The sequence below is a fragment of the Argiope bruennichi genome, chromosome 2, assembly GCF_947563725.1.
Source record: "Argiope bruennichi chromosome 2, qqArgBrue1.1, whole genome shotgun sequence".
NCBI lineage: Eukaryota > Metazoa > Arthropoda > Arachnida > Araneae > Araneidae > Argiope > Argiope bruennichi.
Genome location: NC_079152.1, coordinates 136,302,954 through 136,324,931, shown reverse-complemented (window position 1 = coordinate 136,324,931; position 21,978 = coordinate 136,302,954). Strand labels below are relative to the sequence as shown.

The 21,978-nt window shown below is 26.0% G+C and overlaps 1 protein-coding gene across 1 annotated transcript in view; it reads left to right on the top strand.

Annotated features, from left to right (window-relative positions):
• Positions 1-113: 113 nt before the first annotated feature.
• Positions 114-21,978, top strand: part of LOC129961990 (GATOR complex protein Iml1-like) — a 52,882-nt gene continuing 31,017 nt past the window's right edge. The window contains exons 1-16 of the mRNA XM_056075643.1: positions 114-382; positions 2,509-2,596; positions 3,184-3,236; positions 3,322-3,410; positions 6,321-6,404; positions 7,689-7,738; positions 9,315-9,525; positions 10,396-10,538; positions 11,433-11,620; positions 15,771-15,905; positions 18,042-18,103; positions 18,244-18,320; positions 18,457-18,526; positions 18,641-18,671; positions 19,731-19,851; positions 20,870-21,099. Of these exons, the coding sequence (XP_055931618.1) occupies positions 340-382; positions 2,509-2,596; positions 3,184-3,236; positions 3,322-3,410; positions 6,321-6,404; positions 7,689-7,738; positions 9,315-9,525; positions 10,396-10,538; positions 11,433-11,620; positions 15,771-15,905; positions 18,042-18,103; positions 18,244-18,320; positions 18,457-18,526; positions 18,641-18,671; positions 19,731-19,851; positions 20,870-21,099 (1,675 nt within the window). The 5' untranslated portion in view covers positions 114-339. The remainder of the gene's footprint in view (positions 383-2,508; positions 2,597-3,183; positions 3,237-3,321; positions 3,411-6,320; positions 6,405-7,688; positions 7,739-9,314; positions 9,526-10,395; positions 10,539-11,432; positions 11,621-15,770; positions 15,906-18,041; positions 18,104-18,243; positions 18,321-18,456; positions 18,527-18,640; positions 18,672-19,730; positions 19,852-20,869; positions 21,100-21,978) is intronic.

The following is a 21,978-nucleotide window of genomic DNA, read 5'->3' as shown; positions in this document are numbered from 1 at the left end:
TGTTGTTAGTTTGAATAAGCTCATTTTTTCATTTATTTTATTTGGCTATTTTACTACCTCAGAGTTGAACCAATACTTTAAGGAATAATGCCAGAATTTCTAAATTCTTTTGCTGAACATAATTGTGTAGAGATATGTAAATAGATTATTACTGTAACAATGACAGTTCTGCGTAAGATCACGCTAGTTTGTTTATACCGACAGAATTTAAATGGTTTTGTGTATCTCTGGATATCTTGCGCGATAGCTTGTTTTGCAAGAAAGTTAGGCATTCTTAAGATTAGTTAACTAGGCGTAAAGATTTTTGAAATTGTTAGATGTATTTCTTGACATTTAAAAATGAGGACCTTCAAACTTTTAGTCCACGGAAAAAATTTTAGTGGTAAGCCCGAAATAATTATATAGACATATTTCAACTTGCTTTATTCCCCTTAGAGTTGTAGGATAGAGATTTTAAAATGGAGTTACATTATATTATATAGTTTTCAAAACTCTGAAGTTATGTTTAAATATACTTCTTATGCTCTTTTCTGTTTGAAACGGTATTTCCGACTTTTTGTTTTTATTTGTGTCGCATTGGTCGTTAAAAAAATTTATTATATATAATAGTTCCATTTCACTCCTTGAAACTGTTTCTAATATTAATGAATCAATTTAAATTTTAATGATAAATCAGTACTTCAGAATTTTTAAAATAACGTATGATGTTATGTTTTATCTACTATGTACCAAAATATTAAGTAATCTTTCTCTGCAAGTACTATCTTAAAAAATTTCATTTCTGAAAAAATCTTTATTTTATTGAATAGTTTAACAGAGAAGTTGATTTATGAAAATAATTTTCTTAATCTTATATTTTCCATCTTAAAGTAGGTACCATAAAAATTGGCTCATTTATATATAGGAGAACAAATTAAAATGTGTGCATTTAAATTATGTTAGAATTTGCTGTTGAAATTATCCCAAATTTTTTCTGAACTTAAGATGATCTGAATATATTCTTAATTAAATTTTTGATGGAGCCATATTTAAATATAAATTTACCATAGTATAAATTTCTGGTAGTTTAAAATAGTTTTTGATGCATATTTAATAAAACGCAGGTTTTACTCATTTTGTTTCATTTTTCATAATTAACAAATGTACTTTTACTTAAAAAAAATATTGAACAATTAAATTTAAAGAACCTATTCTTTTCCTTATTAATATAAACAGCTTTAAATATCTTTTAACTTTAACTTAATTCTTTAAAAAGGGTTCTTATTTGTTGCAATTATTTTGAAAATGATAAATCTTTAAATTCTTATATAATTTCCAAAGTTTTCATTTTTTTTGGCTTTCCGAGAGATAACCAGTTTGACTCTTGCTCAATTAATTGCCCTAAAGATTATGATCTTTCTCTAATTTTTTGCATTGCAAATGTAATTTTATAGAAAAATTTAAATATATTTGTTACTGTATATGGTCTGTGTTCTAAGGCTATAGCATGATCATTTGGAAAATGTGGCATCCTCTAGATCAGTTTTTTTTCTTTGTTTTGCTGTCAAGTATAAATAATAATATAGTTTATATTGTTAAATATTTATATATAAATTTTTTATCTTAATTTTTGAATAATTGTTAACTTTTGTGTAACCACTGCTAATTCACTAGTTTTATGAGCATTAAAATTTTAGATTTAATTTTTATGGTATTCATTGGTTCTATTTCTTAGAAGTATTTTATAATTTATTTACCTACATAAATATATATTTTAACTGAAATGCTATTTCAACTTCTATAATGATACTAATTTAATATTTAACCGTAATATAAATGTTCCTTAAAAAATTTCAATGAATTTGATTAATTTTAGTAAATGCATAACCACTGTAGAACTGAATAAATATGAAATGAAGTCTTGTATTTATAGCAACCTCCTAACATGACCTTCGCCAACTCCAGTAAACTCTAGGAGAGTGTTCAAATGAAACGAATTAGTGGAGCACATATTCTTTCTTATCTGTTTGATGTAGATTATTCTTACAGTTAATTTATATAAAATAGTTTAGTATACATGTTTCCTCCATTGAACTGTGTTGCATGTGAATAACTGGAATGCACAAAGCATTTTTTTATTATCATTTTACCTTTTCTGATTTAAAATGTGTATGATATCCCATGATTATTGTTATATATTATTAGAAGAGGTTATTTTTGTAAATTAGTTTATACTATAGATATTTTCTAATATGAGCTGCATTCACTTTAAGAAAATAATATACAATTAATATTATTGCTTCATGTAAATTTTTTTGTCATTTATGAATTAAGCATTTACATAAGTAATTTATCTACTAAGCATTTAAAAATATCTTTTAAGGAATTAAATTATTATGTAATATAAATGATTTGCATGGGGAGGGAGTATTCGTGGTTACTTCTGAAATTGTTAGATTTCTATCAGCATTATGCCATCTGTATTTCTAAAAGACCAACATTTCTTATTGAATTATTATAATTTTGCAGAAGAAAGTTTACTGATCAGCTCGAAAGATTATCCATTTCTTGCAGTAAATGACATTGTAGAGATAACCTCTAATGAAGATGACTGCAGGTATAATAATCTTTTAATACATAATTTGCCTTTATAGGATTATAGTTCATATTCTTGTTAATGTTGTATTTTAGAAATTTCATAAAATCTACTTTTTTGATTCAGTATCGTTTATTGATGTATGTTTAGCATGAATTTTATTTATTTTACTCTTTTATATACATGAACATTTAATGATTATAATTCTCAAATTATATAATTAATCTCTTGCATCATTATAATAAATTATTTATGTTATTACATTTGTAATGATTTTGATTTAAAATTGGGATTATTTATTTATATTTCTTCTATATAATTTTTTTAACTTTTTGAAATAATTTGAAAATTTCAAATTCTTTATAATTTATTAAATAAACTAAATTTTGAGGGAATAGAAAATGTTTGAAATTTAGTTATTGTTTCCTTTTGTCAATAATGATTATTGTGCATAATAATGCATAAAACAGAAATTTACCTTATAATTGATGCAGCTAGTTCTTTAAACTACATTGAAACAGTAGTGAAGTTTACATATTTTCTCTGTTTTAGTGATATATTTCTATACAAATAAGAATTCTAAATGCTTTTTTCCCCTTACTTGTTAGCAATACTGTCTTGCTGCAGGTTACTTCCTTCAGTAATGAAATGTCACAAAAAGGCAAGTGATATTTTTAATATATTAACAAATTACATGTTTTGGGAAATAGTTTTTATTTTTTTCCATTTATTTATGTTTCTTTCAGGTTGCATAAGTATTGATCAATCAATAGCTAATAAATTTCAGTTGAAACAATACATGGAGGTTATTGTGAAAGTAATTGAAAATCTAAGAGTAAGTATTTTAATAATTATTAACTTCTACAAAAAGTAAAAATATTTTTCTATTTTCAAAACTATATGCAATATAAATTAATGCCTAATTTAGTCAATTAATTATGCATTAGTATTATATATATGTATAAAAGTTATTTAAGTAACTTTCTTAAATATCTATTAAAACTGTTTACACAGTTAATTCTAAGAAATTTACTAAATTAGTTAAAAATCTTTAATAATTCTCATAATATTTTTTATGCATATATTTCTCAAATATTTTATAAATGTAGTATTTTTAAGCTTGGTAATATAGCATAACTTCTTTTGAACCAGGGTTTAAACCATTCACAATAGTTGCAGTTCCTATGTTGTAATGCTCTTTCAGTATGTGTATTTTACATTTTATTTTTGATATTAAAACCTGAGAACTTATCTTTAAAAAAAAAGAAAAGGACTTAATGGTTTGGTTCGTACAAAAGCTTGTGAATAATAGGGGGAAAAAAACAGTATTAAAAATTTATCAAATTTAGCTGCTTTATGATCCTTGTATGATAATTTAATTACTATCATACACAACCTTGAGGCAGTGTCAGTAATATCGGATACGGATGCTTGCATGTTAATGAATGGTTTGAATTACTTGTAAGGGGGGGGGGGAGGACACCTGAGATGATGACCTTAAAATTTATTAGGAGAAACAGTTCTAAAAGACATTGTGAAGTATTATTATTATTAAAATTCATTAAATTTGGTAGTAGAATGTAGAGAATTGTTCAGTTTGATTATTAATGAAAATGGTCCTGAAGTTTTATATTTTCTTGAGAAACCCTTTGAAAGAAAAAGAAATGTATGAAACTGGCATCTTTAACTTTATGAAAGTAATTTGCTTAAGTTGAATGGATGCAATGTGTCCACTAATGAGCAGAAATTTAAATTGTAGAATGATGATCATTGTTATCACAATCTTGGGAAAACAAATTGCAATATTCTTTTACTTATTAGATAAAAAATTGCTTTTTTTTTGTAAATTTTGCAAATTGATATTAGAAAAATACAAATTCTGTAAAAAAAACTTAGCACTACTATATCAGTTAATTTTTAAAATTTTAGTAATATACTCTTCCAAATTTGTATAATCTTATTGTTAGGAGAAAAATCAACTGAAATGATTAGATTCTAAACTGATTTGGCTATAGATAAATTTGTCATTATCAGATCTAGTAATAGCACTAATCTGAAATCACTTAGAAAGGAGACTTTGAATTTTTTGTTCCTCTATTTATATTATTTTAATTCCTCTATTATTTTATTTATCCTATTGTATTTGAAAATTCCTTAAGAGAGTTTATTTTGAATTTTATTTAAACAACAACAAAGTCCTCCAAATCTTCTAGAATGTGAAATTTTTATTACAGATGCAATAAATGATAGTGAGATAAATATTGTGGATAAAATGATATGGAAATATCTGAGAGGGGGGGGAGGCCTACTTAAGTGATTGAATACTTGTATACAATGTACATGTAGCAGGTATTGGAGTCTTTTCTACTCTGTGATTGTAACAACTAAAAAATTAACATTTTTTAAAAATGGAAACTCTAGTTGCTCTCTAAGGGGTTACTAAACCATAAAAATATTGTAAATGTCTTTTGAGGATTGTTTAGGTTCTTGAGGTCAAAGGTTAGATTGAGGAACTTGCTGATACGGGTGAAAGCTTTTTCCAGTTGGAATCGTTAGTATTTATGATTGTGGAGATGCAGACAAATGAAAATAGGACAAGCTTAAAATGCTGTCATTTGAAAGTAAACTAGAATTGGTTGACAGCATTTAAGTTGTGGCTCGTTTATACAAGTTAAATTGGATACTCGGTTACTAAAACATTTCTGTAACTCTTAGATTAGAATCTTTAATAATCAGATTAGAGGGGAATAATTAAGTGTATACAAATTATTCTTAGCAAAAAAGCAGATGATGTAAATATAATTCTTTCAGTTTAAAATATTTTGATTGAAATTTTTTGTTTAGAAAGCGTAAAATTGCTTTTTCTTTTAATATTGAGAAAGTATTCTTAGACATTGAGATCAAAGAAAATGAGAGCCTTATGTTCTGATAATGAATTTAAATGCTATAGAATGATTCATTTACCATTTGGAGTGAGTTGTAGACCCTTCATTCTAGTTGAAAAAGCCAAACAGTTCATTAAAATAAATGTGAAGTTTATGAAATATTTAGTAATTTTGATCATGTAGAGTGAAGAAAAAGTTTTTTGGTGAAGGTAAATTTGAGTTTAATTCAACCAATAAAATTGTCTTGAAATCGTTATTTCAGAAATTGATATTGATGTTGGCTAAGTCCTTCATTTAGTTTGAAATTTTAAGACCAATGCTTTAAAATTATAATTGACAGTTTCTTAAAAATTATTCCAAACTTAAAATATATTAAGCAATATATCCTTAAGTCTGTTGTTAAAATAATTGGACTGGTTGGATTTATTTCCCTATTTGCAATTTCAATGAGACGTTTGTTGTAATATTTATGGGGAAAATATATTGGCTTGAAATTATTAATTGGTATTAATTAATTAATTTTAGGATATAGTACTTCCAGAAATTTGGAGAAGATTGTCTGGAATAGTGTGCAAATGTAAAAAAAAATTAATGATTTGTCTCCCACAACAAATGGCACTATTATTGTTTTTCTCTTACCATATATAGCATAAATCATTTGTATGTTATAAATTTGATTATTTTTTTTTATTTTTCTGTAATATAGCTTAACTTTCTTAATCTAATTAATGCTGCTATATGTGTGCAATGAAAAAATTCATCATTCAACTAATTTTTCAGTTTGTTTATAATATAGTAAATAATAATAACCGCTTTTAAAATTTGTAAAGATTAATGTAATTGGCAAAATTTACTTTTAGGATGTATCACTTGACTCTGTGGAGCTTACTTTTAAAGACCAGTACCTTGCTAGAAGTGATATGTGGAGGCTGAAGAACCATTTGGTACATTAATTTTGTTAATTTATTTCTTGTACATTTTTTTGCATGATTTTGTACTGTTAATACATTTTTTTTAAAGTTTTTCATTTCTTCAAAAATGTTAATTATTATTGATACTTTAACATTTCTCTTTTAAAGAAATTATATTTTCAAGTATAAGTATTAGATAACTTTTAATACATATGTATATGTAATATGTATGTGTGTGTGAAAAGTTACATCATGATTATGCATCTTATGTATTATAGTTTATGCATCAGTAGAAGGATTTAAACTAGATAAAGAAAAATGGCGATTGCACAATAATCAAAATATCAAGTGGCATGCTGCTTAAATTATTATATTCATATTTTTTTTTTTAAATTTGTGCTTGTATGATGTTTTATTTACTGATACAGTAAGTTCTCGATTTATCCACTGCCAGGACTATGCAAATGTTAATACCAAAATGCTATTTATAAAAGTTTTGATCATAATGAAAAAAAAAAGATATCTTCAATAAAGGTATCTTCAATCACTGATTATTAAGGCATAATTATTTGTGCTAACTTTCTCCTGTAAATAAGAATCGAAATTTTTGTGGTCACTTTGCAGATTTATCTGTGAAATTCCTTTATTTTCAGTTGCCACACCATCCAATCCTACAAATAATCAGGATTTTACTATATTAGTATTGCAGCATTACTCTATCTTCTCTTTTGGATAAAAAATGGCAATGCCTGATTAGGTACTCATCCCATAATGCTTTACGAATATAAATAATGAGATGCAATGCTGTTTTCTGTTAAGGTGTGCACACGTTAATGTCTAGTCTTGTCTTCGTGCTTTGTGTGAAATGAGATCATTAAAGAAATGTACCTGAAAACATGAGTCCTCTTGCTTCCGCTGCATGGATCATAATGATATTCATTCCACCACAGTATTGTAAATTATGCTTATTTATGACTACGAGTTTTGAAGTTTAGTTACTGTAGATATTTACTTTTGTTTTAATATTTATATTTTGATTATAGCGAATTTGTTAAAAGTTATAAGAAAATTGTAGTTGTTGCATGCTTCATTATTTGGACATAAAATTTTGCATTGAAACATAATTATAAAGTATAGAAATCTACAGAAAATGTTACTGTTCCATTTTTCACCATAAATTTTAATTTAAACTTCTTTTAATATTTTATTTGTGTAAATAAAAGTTTTTTTTAGCAATAACCATTTTGACATATTTATTTTAACTATAAAAATATATAATTTTGTAGAAATATTTGAGTAATGTAATGTTATTTTTAGATTAACACATGCTTATATGCTGAGAAGAAATTGGATTATTTTGGAATCAGGTAAACATTTTTTAATTTTAATTAATGATACATTAAATGATATGTTGGTTGCAAGTGACCATTGAAACATTTAAAATTTAGTAAAAAGAATTCCAGATTGTTGCATTTATAAGCATTTACTGTATAAATATTATGGAATTCTACAGTGTAATAATTTTAATGATAAGTCTTTATGCTTTGATATGATTTCCTTTTATGTCCTTCGTGTATATTTCTTGATTTATATTTTTATTAACATTTATTTTAATCAGCTTTGAGTCAGCTTAATTTGATCTAAAAATCTATCTTGGAATGTCCATCTAATTTTTATTTTAATTTATAATAGGTATCTAATTTTATCTGGATTATTTATGAGATTAATAATTCCACAGTAAGTGAAACATACAGTGAGTCTTAAAATTGAGTATACATCTAAAAGTGTTACATATATTTTTACCTAACGAGCTAAATTTTTCTATAAGAAAACTATGTTTTTTACTGTTAATACTATATGTTTTCCTCTTCCAATGTGTAAAGAAAAAAATTACAAAATTGAATTTATTTTCTTAAAAAATGAATAAATATGACATTTGGTGAGAAAGCTACACCACAAAATTGAGTCTACACCTTCATTAATTTCCATAAAAATAGAAAATCCGTATTTAGTCAAATATCCTTTTGCCTGAATCACTGCTCACTATCTTCCAGGCATGGTTCCACTAGCTTTTTTGTTGTTTCAACCAAAATTTTTGCCTACTCTTAAGACCTTCTTTAGATCCTCTTTACTCATATCATGTTCATGGACAGATTTTTCCAACTGAACTAATAAATTTTCAGACATTTAGGTCTGTAAATTGGGGTAGTAGTGCTTAAAATTTTCTTATGCCCTGTTCCTGGAATATTAGCCACAGATTCAGATTTTCGATACGTCCGAATTATATTTTTAATACAACCCCAATTAACCATACAATTTATTGAAGAGATTTGCCATCTTTTGACCATTTGATAACTAAACAATGTTCCTTTTCAGAAGTTTCTGTCTTAGAGCTTATTTTACGTGATTCTATGATTAAAAAGCAGTCATTACATTCTTGAAAAATTATTTTATGTTTATATTCTTCATGCACAATTGTAATAATACTTTACAGTATAGCTGAAATGAAAAAATGAACATAATGCCACTACCAAAAATGTTAAAAGCAGATCTTTATGATCATGTCTTAAAGTGAATGACTTTATGAAATTCTAGTTTTAAAAGTTTATGAAAATTTTTCAAGTAATCAGTAAAAGCAGACTTGTTGTGATATCATGCAGTAGCTGGAAATATGTTTTAAATGGTATTTATTTAGTGTGAAAAATATTGTAAAAGTTCCTTTCCTGTATAAGCAGATAATTAGTGTTCTTAACATATCCATACATCCAAAATTTTATGCTGATATTTTTTGAATTTAATATTTTACTTTTAAACTTGTTTTGATTATCCCTGTTGCATTTAAATTTTTTTGCTCAAAATACATGCATTCTAGTTTTACTTATTTCTACAATAAATCTGCTAATTAATTATATTATTCAATCAGATGTTTTTCCCTTTTTTTAGATGTCAAGTGTTAGAAATGTATATGCAAGGAGAAAAAGTTGCATCTGGTATGGTGACAGCTGACACAAAAATAGTTTATCGTTCTGCAAGCAGTATGGTTTATTTATTTTTGCAAATGAGCTCTGAAATGTGGGATTATGATATAAATGGTGATCTCTACTTTGAAAAGGCTATTGATGGATTCTTGCCTGATTTGTTTTCAAAATGGAAGGTTTGTAGTTTTTGTTCTACATTTGATTTATAATTTTTAAATGCCTTGCTGTTTTAATTAAAGTGAAAATCTTTTTCTAAAGTATTTATGCTTATAAGAATTGTAATTGGATGCAGATTATAAGACATTTCTTGATTATCTTCTTAATTTCTTGACTGAGTTTTTCGCAGATTAGTTTTTCTCAATTTGTCATTTACAGATATTATAACTTGAAAAAAGTTATATGGTATTCATAAAGATCTTAAGTATTTCATAGACTTTTAATTGAATCAACACAGCTATGCATTCTCTACTATCTAATTTAGCAATACATTCTGCTTTGGGAATATTAAATGGTTATGTGGTTGATTTCTTAGTTTTTCAGCTTGGATTTTTATTTATTTTGTGGATGAAAGTCTATTTTATTTTTTAATTCTTTAAAATTTGTAAATACAGAATAAGAAAAATAGTTTGGAATTTCAAAGATATCCCACTGAAAGCGCTCAGGAAATGTATTCTTAGAGATTGAATTATAATATGATGTACATTTCCTTTCACAAAGTTAAGATGTTGCTTTTGATTTCATCCAATATTTTCTAGAAATGGGTATTTCATTTGGACTTGGTTCATGCATTATTGGCTAATCAGGAAAAGTGGAAGGGCTTGTAGTAATTTCTGTATTATTCTTAACATATCAGTCCAAAACTTTAACGTCTGTTCCAATTGTATAGTTCTAAATCTAGCTTTTCTTCTATCTAAAAGAGTATAATATTATTGATTGAACTTTCTTTGATTATCAGATTATGTATTTTGTTTGGTAATAATTTCTTAATATGTTAGGTGATTTCTTTTTTGAAAAACAGATTCTGATTTCATTTTTTTAATTTTCAGAAATTGCATTGTAATCATGATGTGACAATAGTACTTTTTTCAAGAACATTTTACTCTGCTGATAATATTGAAGAATTTCCGGAGGATATGCGAGAATGTTTGCAACAAGATTATAAAGGCAGATTTTTTGAAGATTTTTACAGGTTTGAAAACATTAAAATACATTGTCACAAGTATATTGGGGCTTATATGTGCCATGTTTTTATGCAATACATTTAATTTGCTTTTGTATTAAATGTTTTGTTTAATCCATGTTTTCTAATGTTTTGATTTTTGGCAGACATTTTTATAAATTTCACTTGTTTACCTTTAACAATAAAAATGCATTTTTATGAACTTTTATGATTCCATTGTTTTATATTGATTATCTGTAATTTTTTAATATTGGTTATGATTTGATTCCTGTAAAATGCTTCAAATTAGGCATTTCTTTTGTTTCTTTACATGCTTCTCTCTTCAGTTTCTTAGAATCTGCAGTTTCTCAAATCTGAATTGAAGAAAAAGGTGCTCATGATGATTCAAAGGATTGAAGGAAATCTTTTGAATACATTTTGAATTATCATGTGCTCATTGAAATGCAATTATTTATTTTCATAATAAAGCTTTATGATTTTCAGTCATAATAAGTCATGAAGGTTGGATTTGATGGGAAAATTTATATGGGGAAAAAAGCTATGTCAATTGTCAAAATTTAAATCAGAGCTAGAGTAAAATAGAATAAAATTAAATTGAAAAAAATTGCTGTAAATAAAATAATTAAATAATGTTTTATTTTTAATTTTTTTAATTAATATTATTTTCTATTACTCGATATATAATATACATACTTTTGAAAAATTTTGATCCATAAAGAGTTAAAAAAATGTGCATTGTTAATTTCAATGCAATACATAATGTGCACTGAAAAAAAAATATTTTCGGTCATTTTTATTTTCCCATTCAGTAACTTTTTATTTCAAGCATTTTTTTAGGAATATTTTTTAAAAATATATTTTAGTTATTGCAATGATTTGTGAATAATCAGTTTGCATTGTTAGGGTTGCAGTTCAAAATGAAAGATATGATGATTGGACTCCTACTATAGTATTATTAAAAAAACTTATTAATCAATATCAAGATACTGTATTGAAACATCATGAAAAACCAGGTGTTAAAGTTCCAAAAGCAAGGAATTCACAAGCATCACAAGGAAACTTTTTGGAAGTTCTTAATATGTCCTTAAATGGTAAAAATTTGCTTTACTCTTGAAACTTATAATCTCAAATATTTAGTAATAATAATAATAATTATTATTTTGCTAACTTTTGTGTATGTCACGAAGTTAGTATATAAAAACTTTTTAAAATTTTGTTAGTAGAAATGTGCTTTTAAAATGCTTTTATTAAATTAATTTTGTTACATAAAAATGAATATTAGATTTCAACTCCTGTACCAAAAAACCATTATAACCAACTAATTAAACATTAGATTTCAAACTAATACTTTTGGATTAAAAACTACTTTGATGTATATGGCTAAATATTTCAATATCCCTAAGATTTGTTTCCATTTGATTCGTATTTTTTCATATACTAGTCACCTTTTTGGTGACTTGATTTTGTTATTTGATATGATGAAAAACAACAATTCAAATGAATTGGTTTACTTCAAATTAAAAAAATCTATATATTGCAAAATAAAAGTAGAAGTGAAAATCCTACTCTTGAAGGTACTAATACTCTACTCCTCTCTTAAGCACTTGAATATATAATTTTATCCGGTCAAATGACAAAACTGTTAAATTTAGAAATGTTCATGATTTCTTCAAAAAAAGAATGCAATTCTCTTTCACCTGCTATGGGAAAACTGAAAATAGTGCAATTCTGTATAGGAAACTAAATTTAATAATGTTTTTTTCCAGTCTAATAAATTATAGAATAAAGTACAAATCTTATTTACTAGTCATCATTTTCTCTTTTCAAATTATAAATATTTGCTCTGTTAAAGTTCTATATGTAATCTTAACATATATATATTGAATTATAAGAAAATTCAAATTATATATATGTTACAGCCAAAGCCCGAAGTTCAGCCAGTTCATGAATTGGCTGGCCAATTCGTGTTTTGGCCAAGAGGTTTGGCCAAAGTCTGAAATACTTGCAATTAATATTGTATATTCTACTTTAGCCGGCCATTTTACGAAATGGCTGGGAATCCTTGGCCAAAGCCTGATGTGATAATGGTAGATTGATCGGTAGGAGGCGCATTAAACAGAATACTTAAAAACAAGTAAAATGTACTCATTCTTGAGTACTTCATGTTGTTATAATAGCTCCAAGTCTAATAGACTTAAATTTGAGCAATGCATTTACTCACTTTTTGAATATGTACACGGATCCGAATACGAGTATGTTTTTCCAAATCTGCAGAAATTATGCAAAACTAAATTAGCAAAAAGAAATCTCGACTGACATGTTTGGACCCAGAGGAATTCGAACACAGACTGTTTGATCTGCAGCCCAATATGCTGATACTAGGCTAACTCGCACAAGAGTAGTATGCTCCAAGAAATGTTTTAAGGGTGATCATCAGTCTTTTTCTGTCCCATAGACCTAATGCTAAATTTCCCAGATTACATTCTCTTCCAAAATATTGATTCATAAAATACGAACTTATTTACAAGGGAAAAACAATATTAAGAGTAAATTAAAATAAATATAATGACATTTATGTATAAAATATAAATAAGGACATGTTGTGGGGGAAATTCAACAGATGGTGCCAACAAAAAAATGTCTTTAAATAATATTAATAACAATATTTTTCCTTCATATTTGTTTTAATTAGTCCTTATATTTGCTATTTGCCTTGCAAAAAATTTCACATTTTTTGAAGCGATATTTCGGGAGACAATGTGATCTCGGGATCTTTAACATTAGGTCTATAGAGCAGAAAAAGACTAAGGACCACCCTTAAAGGTAGTTGACAAATTGAGTACTCAATTTGTCTTTGTATTCATACACAATACACAACGCATTTGCTCAAGATATAATTCGTCATTTTGAAGGGCACAAATCTAATCTTCATTCTATCACATTGTTAAAGCATATACGTTCACTGAATAATTTCTATTATTTCTTTAATATGAGAACAGAATGACATGAGATCATATTTTTCTATATTACAAGTTTATTTTTTAACTCGGAAGTGTCACTTATATTTGAACTTGTTTCTGAAACAATTGTACTTAAAAAAAAAAAAAAATGGTACACAGAAGTACTCATTTTTAAATGCTTCATTTATAACAGTGTGTAAAACAATCTGCTCTTTATTTCTTTCTTTCTACTTTAACCGATCGTCCCAATATACTTCGCGAATTGGCCGGCCGAACCCCAAAATCAAGAAAAGATCGGACATTGGCCAGTAAGTTTACAACAACATTGACCAAAACGCGAACTGGCAGATTTCGGGTTTTGGCCGTAACAAATATATAATATAACATATTATGGCAATTTTCCCATGGTATATGAGAGACGACATCGTTTTTTAGGTTTTTGAATTTGAAGCAATTGAAGATTTTGTACAAAAGCTGTTCAAATTTTTTTGTGCTTGAGTAAAGAACCACAAAACTGTGTTAAAATAATCAGTAATAAACAATCATAATAACACAAAAGGCTTGGAGAATACTCTCTCAAAATACTTTACCAAATCAATTATTCTCTTGGGTTTGATTTAACTGACTCTTTTAGTCTATGTTATATAACAAAGAAATTTCTAAAAGCATGTCATAACTTTGCTCCTAATCGATATATTGCCAAAGTTCCAAAAGTTTCTGGAACTTTTGTTTTTGTTGCTAAATTCATTACCAAGTCTCTAAATTTATCTCCAAGCCCAGGGGTAACAGCATTCCTTGGCATCAGTGCAGCATTCATTAAAACTATCTGTAAAATTTTCTCTTGCCACGAAAGTAACCATGCGGGAAAAGCAATATTGCATATTTGTAAAAATATACTCCTTTGTAAAAATGTCTCTGTATATTTGATTTGTTTACACTGCGATTTTCTACTTATCTTGTAGTTAGTGTAAGGAATATATGGAAAATAGATTTTAAAAGTATTGAACAGAAAATGTATAATCTTATTATTTATTAAAATTTTTTAAAACACTCATATTATAGGCAAGAGAAAGTATGATGCAAATAGTTTTATTAAATATAAAATATCCAAATTTGAAAAATGTAAAAATAGATATATATATCATTGCGTGTAATGTATCGCTTTCTACTACATGTGATACAAATACGTATTATTGAACAGTGACTGATTCTTAAACTCTGGGGGAGAGAGAGAGAGACCATAGGAGAGTTAGTTATTTTATCGAATTTACAAATAATTTTTTGTAATAAATAATGGCTCTACAAATTATAAAATATTAGTGTGATATTGACAGTTTTAATTATAATGGACCAGGTTCTTGTCTGTTACTTTACATTATGTTGGTCAAGTATGTATAAAAATAAAGTTTCTGTTTAAATAAATTTGAACAGACAAAGATGCAGTGCTGTCCCGAGTCAAAACAAATAAAAGCATTCATTTTCCAAAGTTACTAAAAAATGATTTAGTATATGTTATATATTTTGTAACATATACTAAACATGATACTAACATGATTTTAACATGATACTAACTTATGAAATTTGTGTTAAACTGGTGAATTTGTTTTCATATTTATCAGAATTTCTAAATATGTGTTATGTTGGAATATAAATTGCCTAAACCTGCCACTATCACTGAACATTGTTTAATATCAAATTATGAAAATGTTTACTCTTAAGGAAGTTTTCATTATATTTAAATTTATTGTAGAAAAGAATTTTCAATTCATCTGATAGCGACTACTTTCCCATCTTTAAAAAAAAAATTTTTTTTAGGGTAACAGTTACCTATCAAAATGATAAAGTTCTACTAAAGTTCCAGGAACTGCATGGTTTATGAAACTTTTTTTCCCACTATATTAGCGCTGGAAGTAGTCCAAAACCATGGCTTTTCTGCTTTGATGTTTATTGACTAAAGTGAAAAAAAAAAGTTTACTCAGATTCTTGAATAGCCTAAAAGTTTAAAGAGGAAGTAGGAAAAGTAGCAGTCTTTTAAAAAAGTATGCAGAGAAAATAAGACTTTGACGTTTGACAAAATTAAGAAATTTTAAAGTCTGCACCTATCTCTTCATTTTTAGAATATAATGAAATTTTAATAGCAAGACTAAAAACCATTATACTCTAAGTAATGTGGTTCAATTTCAAAGGTTTTTTAAATATGATTGTCTGAAGAATTTTTATAAATTCTGAATTGTTTTTAACTTTTATGAATATGCAAACTGATTTATTTTACTTTCTTTAGTATTTGAAAAACATTATATGGACCGAAGCTTCGATAGAACAGGCCAACTGTCTGTTGTCATCACCCCTGGTGTTGGTTACTTTGAAGTAGACAGGGAGTTAACAATTATTACTAAACAAAGGATTATTGATAATGGTATGATTATATATTTGGATAAAATAAAGCAAATGTTTGTGATACTGAGCTTTAACACTTTCAGTATTTTGATTTTTCTTGTATTTAAATATAAGTTGATCTTCCTTGTAAATGTTTTACAATATATATATTAGTTTCTTTAAATAACAACAACAACAACAAAAAAAACTGTTTTAAGAATTTATTGTATTTTAAGTATTGAGATATAAAAAGCACCCTTTTATTCAAACTAAAAATAACAATGTTATGAATATATGCTAAAAAATTGTTTTAAATAAATGAATGATTAAGTGAAAAATATTATTTCTCCTTGTGAGGCAAAGAGTAAAGTAAAAATAAAATGTTACTTGTTGCTAAGTTTATATGAAAAACAATGCCTTTTAATCTTTTTATGTACAAAGTAATTTTAGAAACTTTTCAGAAAAAATCTTTTCATATATTTTTAAAGGGATAAATTAAACATTTCAACTTAAAAAAAATAATGTAATACCTTTTTTCAATTTCAATAAAATTTTGGTTTGTTAAATCTTTTTTTAAAAATTGGTTTTAATAGCTTTATCTTAAATAACCTACCAAATTTTTTAAAAAAAAGGTAATATGACATTTTAGTTATCTGTCTTTGATAATAAAATAATAATATAAAATTTAGTTTTTATTATTATTATTATTATATATATATATTGTATTACTTAATAAATTTATAGAAACATGTAATAATTAAAAAAAATACTTATAGGACTTACTTATAGTCTTATGTATTAATATAGAACTAAGTAAGCTCTATCTGCCTATTATGTTGAGGTTTTTGAGAATCAATATCTTCCACTTCTTTACATTTTAGAAAATGAAGAATCCTGCAGTTTTGTACAAATAAAGTTTGAAACTGAGAAAATTCTGCTTTATATGTAATGAATGTCTGCATTTGATTTGGGAAAATTGCTATTCTTGGTTAAGATTGGCTGTTAATTTTCACTCATTGTACTCCTAATAGTAGTATCAGTTCTGTGTTTCCTGTGATACATATTAGCGAAATCAAAATCATTGTAACATAAATTCATTTCCATAAATTTAGTAAAAAAATTCATTTTGGTTTATTTCTGCTGAACTACTGACAATAAAAATAAAAGCAAATAACTGAAAATGGAGATTCTTAAAAAGAGAAAAAAAGAAGTAATAAAATTTGAAAGTTTGCAGTTTGTGATGATGTTAAAATTTAAGTTACATAAAAGTAAATCTTAAAATTTTTGAAACATTATTTCCCATTTACTGCTTACCAAGTCAAAATTGGAAAGATTTGTGGCAAAAATGAAATGAAATTCTTGCTGCACAAATCAGCAAAGAAAACCTTTGAACTCGTAATGAAAATAATTTATTAAAGGTGGGTTTACACTGAGCCAGCTACAAACCATTCAGTAAGACCATGCTTGCTCAGAAATTGTACTGTAGCAAGTCCTTGTCCCATTGAGACAACAACTTGCTATTATCCACTCTCTCAGCATATGTGCACTCTTCCTTTTGCACATGTGTGACTAACTGGAATCTTATAATTGGCGGAATGTAAACCCACCTTAAAGATCAATGGGGGTTGGGATTCCAAATTATTGTTTGATATCAAGGAGAAATGTTTCAGTTACTACCTTAAAAAAATTAGGAAAGGATCATAAAATTAGATTTTTGAATGTATGTATTTTAATTTTAATTCTTTAAAAATTTTTAGAAAAATGTATTAAAAAATTTTTTAAAACATATTTGTATGCATTTATGATTACTTCAACATTTCTCTTTGTTAGAGGTTCAAAACAAATCAACAATTTGTTCTACTAAATGGTGCATTAATTTTTTTTCTTATGATCATAAACAATGAGCTAATATGCATGGGGAAAAATACTCAAAACATAAAATATCAGATATTTTACATTAAATTTTAAAATTCAACTTTGAAGTGGGTTGAGTCATCCATATTCCTGCCTACTTTAGTACCAAATATTACAGCTGTAACTTTGATATATTTGATTGAATAACCTGGATACATATACAAATGTTTCCTTTTATAAGTATAGAATGATCGGACATTTTATTTTCTTAAAATTGCATTTATAATTTTGCAATGTTTTAATGGAATAATTACTTTTATAGGAATTGGAAGCGATTTAGTTTGCTTAGGTGAACAACCATTACATGCTGTTCCTTTATTTAAAGTAAATAATTATATTTTTTCATTATAGTTTAATTGTTGTATTTTTATATATTTTATGATTAATAAAACATGTTTCTTTATAGGAGACAACTTATATAAATTCTGAGTGATAAAATATATATATATTTTTTCTTAATTTAGTTCCATAATAAGCAATTACCTCAAAGCACGCCATCTGTTGCTGATGATTATAATATGCCTCACTGGATTAATTTGAGGTATTTTTTGAGTTTTGCTTTTATTATTGGAATTATAAAAATCGTTTATGCATTTGAAAGAATTTGAAATTTTAGTACTTAGCAAAGTCTAATGTAATTTATGTCTTTTTTTTAATAGTGTAATTTTTTTTTTCAGTTTCTATTCTATGCAAAGTCAAAGTATATATAATGATTTTGTACCAAGAATAAAACTGCCAACTTACTATGTGAGTATATTTGATTTTTCATGCATTAAAGTGTTGTCTTCTCTAAACAAGTCTCTTTTTTTATTTTTATTTTTATTTTATTAATAAATTCTGTTTTATTCTTCGTTTATGCAGCCCGAAGAAAGTGATGAAAAAGAAACAGGATGTATGTACAAAATTTCATATGTAAATTTTACATAAATTAATATTTTTTAATGAAAACTTTAAAAATAAATGGCAGGCATTGCAATTGAAATTTTTTTTAGTTGCTATTGGTTTTTCATGAGATTGTGGTTGATAAATTTAATTACAAGTCTTTAAAAAAATCCTTCTATATAATTTGCTATTTTAATGCAATCAAAAAGACAATTTATCAGCTTTTCCATTTGATATAGCCAGCTTTCAATTCATTACTAGATAGGTTGTTGTAAAAAATTTCAAAGGAGTATGAAATTTCAATTTTTAATAGTTTGAGTTCTAAATCTTTAGCATTAGCATTGTTTACTTGATCTAAATAAAAAAAGCATTGAAAAATTGTAGAGGGAAACACTCTGGTAAGTTTTGAAATAAAAGCAATTTTTTTTTCTTCTGATGGTACTGTTCTGTAAAATTAGAAAAGAAATAAGAAAATTTAGTATGGACTAATGATAGCTAAAAAAATGCAATAAAAACAATTGAATGATATCAGTAAGATTTTCCATATTATTAAGGCAAAACTCTTTTCTGAACCACTTTTTCTTGTAATTGTTTAAAAACTTGAAAGAAAAATATTAGGTGGGAATTTTTTCAACTCAAATTTCTATCTGACTTGGCAAGTTCATAAAGCTCTGATCTAAAGTAATATCTAAGATAAGGCAAGTTTATAAAGCTCTAATCTAAAGTAATTTATTTATTTTACACTATTTGCTGCTACACTTTATTATGAATTGCAAAGAATTTGCATATTTATAAAGATGCTTTATCAACTTCTAGCTTTTATTGATGGTACTTCTTTTTTATGAAAATTAATTCTACAGAATTGTGGACATCTCTCTTGATCCTAATTCTTTAAAATTGCTTTTAAATCTGTTCTATTTGCTTGTTGTTTGCTAATGATTTTTTAAACAAGAGTTTCATGTTTAAAATAATAAATTTAAAAAATAAAGAACTATCTAATCTAAATAAAAATCATTTCCTCAAACTTTATTAAATGTTCTTTTCTAAAAAAAATTTGTTTCCTCATTAGCTTCTCAGTCCAAGAGGTCTCGACATGCAAGCCAGCCTGATCCATCATTTCCTGTTTTATTTGACTATGATGAATATGATCGCAATGTCTTTAATGTTCCTACTCATTCTAACACTATGCGGTGAGATCTGAAAAATATTTCTTTTTAAGAGTTATTTAAAAAAACATTAGTGTCTTCTATTAATAAAATTCTAGAAAAGGCCATGAATATAGATTTCAATCTAATAGAATGCATTAAAATTTTTGTACTCTGCAAACTAATTTTTACACATAAAATAACCATTCTCTGTAAGTGCTAAATTGAAGCTGAATGTAGTTTATTCTTATAATTAACGTAATGGGAAGAATTAATAAATTAAATATTTATTATAATCAAAAATCAGAATCTAGATTTTGAGAGTATATTTTTCTTGTTTGCAAAATAAAGAAAAATAAAATAAATATAATTAATAGTTTTAAATTTTTAATATTTTTATATATATAGTTTTTTTTTGTGTGTTGAATTGAATTCCATGAAGTGCAAGATGCATGAAAATGATTTACTTGAGAATTATCTGAATTTTCAATTTTTGGAATTCTGGTTTTAATTGGCATTGTCACTTATGTTTGTTATTAATAAGTATTAAGTTGAAGAAATAGTAACTATCTGATATCAAAGAATTCTTTTCAACTGTTTAAGATTGCTATTTTGTTAAAATTTAATCTCTTATAGTTATCAGTATTGAATTTGAAGCTTCATATTTCTCCTACTACCAAATGTATTGTCAACTTCTAAAGAAACTCCAAGCAATTTTTGTATGTATGCACAAAGAAATGAGTTTAAGAATGATGTTTATGTGAAAGTTTTATAATAGTAATTATTATAATTAGAACTGAAGGTCCTAATTTCTCTTTGAGGAGTTAAATATAAGACTTTAAAAACTGCGCATCATTATATATACATACATACATACATATATATATTATAAATATATTGCTTTCTTCTTACACAAATAGAACAAATAAATTCAGGCAGAATCACATTCTAATTATAATACAGCACTGGTGTGATTATCAGTATCAATGTTGGTGTCTCAATTTTTTAAAAAAAATTGGAACTTGCTACATTTCTGTACATAAGTTATATATATATTTTAAAGGCAAACTATGAGCTTGCAACGGCCTAGGAAAAGGAAGGATACTCCTCCTACTTCTTATGTGATGAATCTCCCCCAGAATCACAGCGCAGAAGAGATTAGTCGCTTAACTTCATCCGAACCTGTACCGATCTTTCAATATTCTCAGTCTCATGCATCTTCTGCTGCCATTGCCATTCCACATTCTACCCAGCATTACAGTACCATTCCTTCTTCATATCAAAGCTCACTTGGTAATCATTAATTTTTGCACCACTTTATTATGGCTTGATTGCAAATCTAATCAAATCAATGTACAATATTATCTATTATAAAAATGTACTTATTTAAAATATATTTTATATATGGTTCATTGCAAATTATCTGTATGAAATAAGAAGCTGAAATTAATTTCTGTGTTTATTAAATTTCAATTTTTGGTATCCATTTGGTAATTAGAGAGGAGAATTATATATATGTTGCATATTTAGATAGTGTAAGCTTGATTTACTTTAGTTAGATTTACTTCCCGATTTTAAATTGAATGAGTGCTTTTATCAGTTAGTCCTTATAATCTTGAACTGTGATACAGTGACTAATTTTGAGCTGGCCTCTCCTCTTCCTTAACTTTCCTTCCATGAAATTTAATGTAGAAAAAAAATATTTAAATCTTTTCTGGATAAAATTACTGTCAATTGTGTGTGTGTGTGTAATATGTTACTAATATTAACATGTATTGAATCTGGCCTGTTTTGATTTTGAAAAATTATTATTAAATCTTTAATAAAGTAATAGAACATATGAAAATGCATTATTTTTTAGAATTAATTTTGCTAGATTATTTTAAGATGAATTCGAATGGTATTTTTTCTTAGTTATTAATTCATTTCAAAAGAGAAAGAAAAATTATTCTTCATATATACTAGTAATTTCAAGATATATAAACAATTTTTGGGAATGTGAAATATTTTTAGATGTTGATATAGACATAATTTTTTACCAACACTACATAAATAATTCACTAGGGCATTAAGAATTTTTTTAACCCTGTTTTGAACTATCAGCCAAAATATTCAAAACGTCTTTTGGAATCAAATTTCTTGCTCATTTTGAAAACGAATTCTTTGATTCTT